Source organism: Chrysochloris asiatica, unplaced genomic scaffold (genome assembly GCF_000296735.1).
Source record: "Chrysochloris asiatica unplaced genomic scaffold, ChrAsi1.0 scaffold00533, whole genome shotgun sequence".
Taxonomy (NCBI): Eukaryota; Metazoa; Chordata; class Mammalia; order Afrosoricida; family Chrysochloridae; genus Chrysochloris; species Chrysochloris asiatica.
In genome coordinates, this window is record NW_006409051.1 from 291251 (window position 1) to 301615 (window position 10365).

Consider the following 10365-nt stretch of genomic DNA (forward strand, 5'->3'; position numbering starts at 1 on the left):
ATTTTTGCTTCAGTTCCCCCAGAATGAGAAATGCTGAGCGTGTTCTTCCTTTTTGGTTTTCTGATTCCAGATCTTTGCACATTTTGTTGTAGTATTTGGCTTTATCTTCTCAAGATGATCTTTGAAATCTTCTGTTCAGCTCTTGGACCTCCTCATTTCTTCCATTTACTTTAGCATCTCTACGCTGGAAAGCAAGTTTCATTGTATCTTCTAACATCCATTTTGACATTTTCCTTCTTTCTTGTCTTCTCAGTGACTTTTTGCTTTCTTCATGTATGATGTTCTTGATGTCATCCCACATCTCTTCTGGTCTTCGGTCTTTAGTTTTTAATGTATCAAATCTGTTCTTCAGAAGATCTCTAAATTCAGGTGGGATATATTCAAGGTCATATTTTGCCTCTCGTGGACTTGTTTTAATTTTCTTCAGCTTCAGTTTGAATTTGCGTATGAGTAATTGATGGTCTCTTCCACAGTCTGCCCCTTGCCTTGTTTTCACTGATGATGTGGAGCTTTTCCATCATATCTTTCTGCAGATGTAGTCAGTTTGATTTCTGTGTATCCCATCTGGTGAGGGCCATGTGTATAGTTGTCTCTTATGCTGTCTAAAGAAGGTATTTGAAATGAAATATGGTTTTGCAGAATTTTATCATACATTCTCCAGCATTATTTCTATCACCAAGGCCATATTTTCCAACTACTGATTTTTCCTCTTTGCTCCCAACCTTTGCATTCCAATCACCAGTAATGAGCAATACATCTTGATTGCATGTTTGATCGATTTTAGATCGAAGAAGTTGGTAGAATTCTTCTATTTCATCTTCACTGGCTTTAGTGGTTGGTGCATAAATTTGAATAATAGTGGTATTAACTGGGCTTCCTTGTAGGCGCATGGATATTATCCTATCATAGACAGTGTTGTACCTCATGACTGATCTGGATATGTTCTTTTTGACGATGCATGCAACACCCTTCCTCTTCAATTTGTCATTCCTGGCATAGTAAACCATGTGGTTGTCAGATTCATAATGGCCAATACCATTCCATTTCTTAATTCCTAGGATATCTGTGTTTATGCATTCCATTTCATTTTTGACAACTTCCAGTGTTCCCAGATTCATACTTTACATTCCATGTTCCAATTTTCAATGGATGTTTACAGCTGTTTCTCTTCATTTTGAGTTGTGCCCCATCATCAAATGAAGGTTCCATCGGCTTTTCTCCCATGGGCTTTACTCCAATCGCGTCATCACGGTCAAGTCTACTTTGAGGAAGCAGTTCTTCCTCGGTCGCATTTTGAGTTCCTTCCAACCTGAGGGGCTCATTTTCTGGCAGCATATCTGACAGTGTTTCTCTGCTATTCATAAAGTTTTATTGCCTAAATATTTGGAAGTAGTTTGTCACTCTTTCTTCCTAGCCTATCTTTGTCTGGAAACTCATCTGAAACCTTCCATTATGGGTGACCCTGCTGGTATTTAAAATACCGGTGGCATAGCTTTCAGAATCACAGCAACTCACAATCCACCACAGTACGACAAACTGATAGACGAGTGGTGGTCTGCCCTGTTACAATGCTCTTAAAAGAGACAGACTTTGAATGTCCAAAGGGCATTCTGTAAGCCAGCCTCCTGCCCATAGGTACTCAGCTTTACTCAGTCCATGAGCCTAACAGCCCACAACTACTTTGTCTCTCGATGCTGTTGCCTCTGCCACCACCTATACTGTTGTTCCTTTCCTGGGTAGGAATCTTATGTTCGACTCATTCTCTTTTTTTCTTGATAGTCTTGGAATTGTCTGTTCTTGCTTCTGAGATGGCGCTTTTAAACCTAGCAGGATGACAAAGCTAACTTATCCCAGTGTTAAAAGTCCCATATACCCTATTTGCTTGGTCCCATCAAATCATTTGGTAGGAATAAAGAAGACATTGGATAGAAAACCGTATTAAATAAATTCAAGGTACTGCAGGGGTAAGTGTACATGTATTAAGTGTGAAAACATCAATCACTTCAGCCTTTAGTAGTGGACAAAAAAGAGATGCAAAAAGGCAAACTGAAAGAAGACCCAATAGTGCTTTTGTTTATGTCTGATAGCCTTTACACTTACTTTCTCACTTCACAAGATGTTAATTCCCGGGATTTTGTGTTTATCTCAAAAATTAAAACTAACCACACAGAGACATATAGTAACACATTATATACCAATCATACTTACTACTGTATATTTTACTGTATGTTGTTTGTTGTTAAGTACTGTCGAGTCGGTTATGACTCATAGTGACCCCATAAAGGATTTCCGAGGAGCAGCTGATGAGTTTGAACTGCCAACCTTGAGGTTCAGACTGACCTTGTGGTGTAGTGCATTATCCTGCAGGTCCTTGTTAGAAAGGAAGCTCCACAAGGGCAGGAATTTTTTCTGATTTTTTTTTTTTTTTAACTGCATCCTGTGTCTAGAGCAGTAGTTGACACATAGTAAGTGCTCAGTAAGTATTTGATTAAATGAATGGTCTAGGAGGTGGTAGATGTACCAAGTAACATTGCAGTTATAGCTAATTAAAATTCAGTATCTACTTATGACTCAGGATCTACCTATGATACACTTAAACATAAGCATTCACTACTATTATTTTGATTCTGTTTTCATTCTAAAAATTTTTAAGTGCTGCTAATTTTATAACTTATCAAGTATATCTTCTCTGATTTCAGCCAGCAGTATCTGTTGGAAATGTTGGCCAGCTTGCAGTAGATCTGATTATCTCCACACTGAATATGTTTAAGGTCGGTTACTTCTATACGGATTGTCTTGTGCCAATGGTTGGAAACAATCCATATGCAACCACAGAAGAAAACTCAACAGAACTCTGTATAAATGCTGAGGGTATGTACAACTTCAACATGTTTTTTCCTACTGCAAAGTTGTTTTAAGTTAGGAATAGACTCACAGATAATACTTTGAAGCAAACATTTACTTAATGCTATCTTGGTGCAGTTACAGTGTATGACCACCCATTCATATTTTCCTGTTCTCTTAACTCTAGGCTTTAGGTCCTAGCCTTTTTTCCTAAATGGCAGCTCTGAAGGATTTAATTGTACTTGTATCTTTAGATAGAATTGAAAGCTTGCTTTTTCTTTCTTGTTCCCAACATGAATTTTTCCCTCTTTTGTCACAGCTTTATTTTTTATGTAATCATCACTAATATGAAGGAAATAGGGAAAGGAGATTTCCACTGGACTCAGTCCTAATGCTTAATATGTAGTTACTCACAGTTATCCTATTATACTGTTACAGATTCCATAATAAGTTGATTGCTTGGTAAGGCTCAGAGAGTGAGTTGCCAAATGCCACTCAGGGTGATCTTTTCCCTTAGCACATTAGATATGTCAGGCTTGATTAATTAGGGAACACAGTTTATATTGCACTAATACTATATGAAACAGCACTATGTGAGTGGATCATGAAGCACTGGTATTCAGTTTACTTGGATGGCTAATTACTTTCTTGGCCTCTTAGTCTTCTGCTTACCATTTTAGGGTTAAAGCCCAAGCTGATAGAGGAGCCTGAGAGATCTGTGTGGACTGAAGGACAGATGAAGAAGCATTTGAGTTTTTTATCAGTCTTATTATTATTAACCATGTCATTATTGTTAGTTTGTAATAAGAAAATGCATTTTGAGAAATAACTTTATTATTGAAATTCCTGCAGGAAAAATTACTTTGTTAACATGAGACTGGATTTCAGTTATTATATTAAAGAGTAAAGGACTATAAGTGGTAGAACTAGAATTTAATGTGTTTCACTAATGCTAAAAGCTGTTTATTGAGAATTTACTAGTCAGCACTCAGGAGAAAGATGAGGCTTTGTAATCCCATAAAGATTTACTGGGCTATTATAAGTCGAAAGAACAGTAGCATTATACACTGATGTAGAATTTAGGTTGCAGATAGTCTCCTACTTAAAATGTATTTGAGTTACAGCAAATTGCACTTAACTATCTGGTGTGTGTGTGTATGTATGTGCGTGGTTTCTGCATTTTATCATTAGTGATTAGTACTGTTTATAATGTTGCAGTGTGTAATTGTTGATGTTCTCATTCTCAGATGTTCAGTGTTATTTTTTATAAAAAAACTGATAATAAAAGGCAGCAATAATGGGAGGTTTGCATATTCTATTTACAACTGAACTGACTTCCATAGAGTCATTTGACTAGAGCCCTGTCCTATGTATGTCAGGAACTGCCTGTAATGCTATTATACATGATGGTATATCTTACGTTTTAAAGCTTAGCCTACTCACACCCCTACAAATGTATACTTTTCTCACCTCAGTTGACTTGAACTATATGTGTACGTTATAAATTAAACTAGCAGTGAAATGGCCTAGGGTCTTAGCCCCTTTTCCCTAAATTTATGCCCTTTTCCCTAATTCCTAACCTCCTGCTATAGCCTCCTTTACCCTGAATACACTGATGCTCACTAGACTTGCCAAGTGCAGCACAGTTCTCAGCCTTACCAAGCCAGCCTCAGAGAGACAGTCTTCAAAATACTTGTAACCAAGAAAGACATGATCCACCAGAGGATTGGTCTCAGTCTGTTGTTTGCAACCTTTTAATAGTAACTAGGAGCTTACCCCCTAGTACAGCAGTCTAACCCTGTGCCCTCAGAGGCCGTTTTCCCCTTAATACATATCAGAATTTCTCGTTCTTAGAAATTAGAACCTCAGCATCTCTGGAGTGTGGGCCCCTTGAAGAACCTGATGAAAATACTGGATCCTGTTCCTGTAAAAAGTGCACACATTGGCACTCAGAAAATTTTGCATATTATTCCAGATCTCTCAAAAACTCCTTAAGACTATAAATGTACATGTCCAAGGATTTTCTAATATGGCTAACATTCTCCCACACTTTATTCTTCCTTCTCAGTCCCAATGAGTGTTACTGCCTTTCAGAGATAAGAGAAGAGAGTATCAGAAAAGACCTAGCAGAAACCAAAACATATACTTTCAGCTAAACAAAGTCATCATTCTTAATTTACTTTTCAGAAATGAATCTATTTCATAGACAAAAGTCTTTTGGCACATGTTAAGGTTCTATTAAAATGTTTTATTTTGACAAGATAATATAGTGTATCTGTGCTATATTTTTAAAAATATTTACATGCAAAGTTCTTATACTTCAATTTTAATTTTTTATCATATTAATTTTAACTTGTGTAACTCATTTTTCCTATAATATGATTTCATTTTCTTCTTATCTTTATAGTATACTTGTTACCTTCAAGGAAGCTAGTGGCTCTTCAGTTAAGATCAATTTTTATCAAGGTTAGTATGCTATATTTGTCTTTTTAAGTTGACATAAAATATAATGAAAAGATACCAAGTCTGTATCATTAACAAGATTCAAAAATCATTTCTATTTTACTGTGTGTACAGTTGAAATTTTAAAAAATGTAATTACTAGAATAATAATCTCATAAGATTTTATACTTATTACCATTATTTCAAAGGAGGGCTGACAGCAAAATGGATTATAAGCTGGGCTGCTAAGTGCAAGGTCATCAGTTTGAATTTCCAGTCACCACTCAGGAGAAAGATGAGGCTTTCTACTCCCGTAAAGATTTCCTGGGCCATATAAATTGAAAAGAACTCAAAGGCACACAACCTCCCCTAACACCAGTATTGCATGATTACATAGAAAAGAACTAGGACATACATTATGGTGAAAAAGTTTAAGTGGAAGAATATTTCAGGCTAGTACCAATATTGAAGGCACTGACAAAGAACAAGGTTCTGGTAATTGATGGAATACAAATTGAAATCTTTCAATAAACTCATGCAACAATATAGGCACTCACTCATCTATGCCAAGAAATTTGAAAGACAATTACCTGGCCAAATGACTGGAAGAGATCCATATTTGTGCCCATTCCAAACAGGTGACTCAACAGAATGCGGAAATCATCAGGCAATATTGTTAATATCACATGGAAATAAAATTTTGCTAAAGATAATTTAAAACTGATTGCAACCATACATTGACAAAGAATTTCCAGAGGTTCAAGCTGGATTCAGAAGACGACATAGAATGAAGGATATCATTGTTGACTTCAGATGGATCTTGGCTGAAAGCAGAGATCTTTCTAGTAAGAAAGATGTTTACCTGTGCTTTATTGACTGCACAAAGGCTTTCAGTTTTGTGGATTATGACAAGCTCTGGACAGCATTGTAGAGAATGACTATTCCAGAACACTAAATTGTACTCACGAGAAACCTGTACGTAGACCAAGATGCAGTTGTTCAAACAGAACAAGGAAACACTAAATGGTTTAAAATTAGGAAAGGTACACGCCAGGGTTGTATTCTTTCATCAGACATATTCAGTTTGTATGCTGAACAAATAATCCAGGAAGCTTGATTATATGAAGAAAAACATGGCATCAGGATTGGATGCCATGGAAGACTCATTAACAGCCTGTGATAGTTAGATGGTACAACCTTGCTTTCTGAAAGCCAAGAGGACTTAAAAAATTTACTGATGAAGATCAAAGACCACAGCCTTCCATATGAGTTGCACCTCAATGTAAAGAAAACAAAAATCCTCACCACTGGAACAAAAGCTAAATATCATGATAAGGGGAAAAAGGATTGAAGTTGCCAAAGACTTCAGTTTGCTCAGATCAACTGTCAACACTCATATATTGCATTAGGCAAATCTGGTATACAAGACCTCTTTAAAGCGTTAACTAGTGAAGATGTCAGTTTTGAGGACTAAGGTGTGCCTGACCCAAGCCATGGTGTTTTTGTAACCTCATATGTATGTGAAAGTTGGACAGTGACTAAGGAAAACTGTAGAAGAATTGATGCATTTGAATTATGGTGTTGGAGGAGAATATTAAAAGTACCATGGACTGCCAAAAGAGCAAACATCTGTGTTGGAAGAAGTATAGCCAGAATGCTCCTTAGAAGCCATACTTTCAACATATTATCCAGAGGGACCAATTCCTCGAGAAAGGGTATCATGTTTGGTAAAGTGGAGAGTCAAAGAAAAAGAGGGAGACCTCCAGTGAGATAGATTGGCAAAGTGGCAGCAGCAGTGGACTCAAACAATTGTGGGGTTGGCATGGGACCGGGCAGTGTTTTGTTCTGTTGTGCATAATGTTACTGTGAGTCAGTACTGACTCGAAAGCAACTAATAACAACAACAACAAAAGCTAACCTCGAGATTGACAGTTCAAACTCAGCAGCCACTTTTTGGAAACACTGTATAGTGTCACTGTGATTGGAACTGATTTGACAGCACTTAACAACAGCACGCCACATGTAGTTGGGGAGCACAGTAGCTCTGTCACAATGTCAGCAAGCCGACCCACCTACTCCGTGGAAGAAACAGAAAGGGCTTCTTTTCCACAAACATTTACAACCTCGGAAACCCAACATAGGAAGAGTCAGAACCAACTCGATGGCATTTAACAACACTAGTTAGTTGTTTTACTTATAAAGTCAATAACATTAAAATTCAGTGTCTCAGTCACATTAGTCACATTTCAAATGCCTGATAGTACATTTGGCTAGTAGTCACCATAAAGGACATATTCCTCATCACCACAGTAATTCTCTTGGACAGCATGGTGCTAATGAATCTATCATCAGCTATTTCTATGTGTCTATTGCCTGTTTTCCCTTTCTCTCACCCTGGTCACATTGGCCTCCCTGTATTATTTCCACAAACCAAGCTCACTCCTGTCTCAGCACCTTTGCATTAATTTTTTGCTAGTATGCCTTCCCCCCAAATAGTCGACCATCCATTAGGTCTTGGCTCAAGTGTTTCCTCACCAGAAAAGCCTTCCCTTTTTATCTCTTATTCCTGCTTTCCTTTTCTTCACAGTTCACTACCACCTGACATGTCTCCCATTGATTGTCTGCCTCTCATAGAGAAGTATGCTTCTTTAGAGGCATGGTTGTTTCATTCCTTCTTAACTCCCTACTCTTAGTAGTATATGGAGAAGCTCTCAGAAAGTACTTGTTGAATAGATTACTCAGAATGATTAAGGTGCTATCTATCTGCTCAGGAGATCAGAAATAAGCAGTTTCAATGATATGATTCACTGCTTAATGCCTTTTTTTTTTAACTTTTAAAAAAAGTATTACATTTAAGAAATATGTGCAGATCTTCAGTACACAGTTTAATGAATTTTCACAAAGTAAATCTCTTAGCCTTCAGATCAAAAAAAATTTTTTTCTGGCATTCCAAGCCCTCGCCCACACCTTATCCCAGCAATTGCTTACTCACTCACTTAAAAGGAATCTGCAGGTTTGTGCCCTTTATGACCATCTTCTTTTATTCAGTATTGTTTGTGAGGTTCATCCATGTTGTGTGTGTCATTCAGTCTCAAATTTTGATTTTTTATCAGTCTTATTTTTATCAGTAGTTGCCTGTCATTTTCCACTTTCGTTAATGGCATCACATCCAAAATTTTACAGTGAATTGCTAGCATTTTTACATTGTGGTACATAGCTTTTGGTTTTAATTCTAACATCAGAGTATGTTGAATTAAGATTCAAGGCTTCTAAATGAAATTTTTGGTAAGTGAAAATAAAGAATTATGTTTAAAGTAATTGCAAATGTTTATTGAGCATTGATTCTTTACACCAGTCGTGTTCCAAGCACTTTATATTTTTTATTCTATTTAATCCTCACAACAATCCTATGAGATAGATAATACATTATCCTCATTTTACAAATGAGGAAACCAAGTACAAAACAGTTAAGCTGTTTACCTGAAATGTACAGTTCATAGAAAGTGGCACCAACATTCTAGTCCAGTTAGCTTGTCTCTCTCATCCACTGCACTATACGAGTTATACCTTTCCTTAACTGTATTTCAGATTATATTGAATTTCCTAAAGTGAGTTCTTCCAAATATTGTATCATCCACATTCTATATTCACTTGTTAACATCATGCCACACCTGCTTGGTATCTTTTTCTCTACACCTACACAGTTTCCTTCTATCAGACAATACAGAAGTAGACAAGTGACATGTCATTGTATTCTTGAGTACCTCGCCACTCGTATTTCAGTATCAGGGATATTTTCATTCACAAACATACCACCATTACCACCCTGAGAAATCAACATGTGATAAATTATTCAATAGTATCATTCATTCTAATTGAATCAACAAACAGTGTCCATGAAGCAGCAATCAAACAATGTATTGCATTGAGCAACTGCTGCAAAAGACTTTTAAAGCAAACATCTTTGATGTTGTGTACTTGACCCAAGCCATGATATTTTTTTGTCTCATAAGCATTTAAAAGCTGTAAAGTAAAAAAGGCATAACAAAGGAGAATTGTTATTGTTGAATTGTGGTATCAGTGAAGAATATACAATGCCGTTTTTCTTGTTAAGTGCCATCGAGTTGCTTCTGACTAATAGTAATGGCTGTATAGGGTTTCCAAGGAGCGACTGGTGAATTTGAACTGCAGATTTTGTGGTGCAAACCGCCAACCTTTCGATTTCAATTTGCTTAAGGAATCCATCTTGCTGGAAGTACAGTCAGACTGCTCTTTAGAAGCAAGGATAGCATGACTTCATGTCTACTTTGAACATGTTTAATCAAGAAAGACAATCACTAGAAAAGGACATGTTTTACAAAATATAAAGCATCAGAAAATGAGAGAAACCCTTCATGAGATTGTTGACATGGAGGATACTATAGTGACCTTTAATCATAAAGTGTGAGGTATATAAGGTCAGTTGGCAGCAAGCAATTAGCCAAGATATGCAAATTTTCCCAGTTGCCCCAAAATGTCCTTCATAGTTTGTTTCAAATCAGGATCCAGTCAAGGTTCACATGCATTTGTCTGCTATGTCTTTTTAATTGGTTCCCTTCAGTTTAGAGCCAATCTGCCTCCTCTTTCTTCTGTTCTTTACCATCTTGATTCCTTTGTGGACTCTGCTGCACTCAGTATTCATCTGATAGTTTCATGATCAGATTCAGGCCATAAATTTCTAGCAAGAGCATCTTATAGTTAACCATGTAGTTGTTTTTAAGTAATTATAGATTCCTTCTTAAGTAGTTGTTGTTGTTGTCAGGTGCCATCGAGTCAGAACCGACTCATAGCGACCCCATGCACAGCAGAATGAAACAGTGTCCAATCCTGGGCCAACCTCACTACCGCTGCCATACTTGACGCCATCAATGATGCCACCTGGCTGATCCATCTCAGTGGGGGTCTTCCTCTCTTTCTCTGACCCTCCACCTTACCCAGCATGACATCCTTCTCTAGCGACTGTTCCCTCCTGACAATATGTCCAAAGTGTGAGAGACGAAGTTTAGCCATCTTGGCTTCCAAGTAGCACTCTGGCTGCAC

At 37.2% G+C, this 10365-nt stretch overlaps 1 protein-coding gene across 1 annotated transcript in view; it reads left to right on the top strand.

Moving 5' to 3' along the window:
- The window catches only part of PSMG2 (proteasome (prosome, macropain) assembly chaperone 2), a 39185-nt gene that overhangs the window by 8139 nt on the left and 20681 nt on the right, over positions 1-10365 (top strand). Inside the window, exons 2-3 of the mRNA XM_006877594.1 lie at positions 2700-2871; positions 5252-5310. Coding sequence (XP_006877656.1) covers positions 2700-2871; positions 5252-5310 — 231 coding nt within the window. The remainder of the gene's footprint in view (positions 1-2699; positions 2872-5251; positions 5311-10365) is intronic.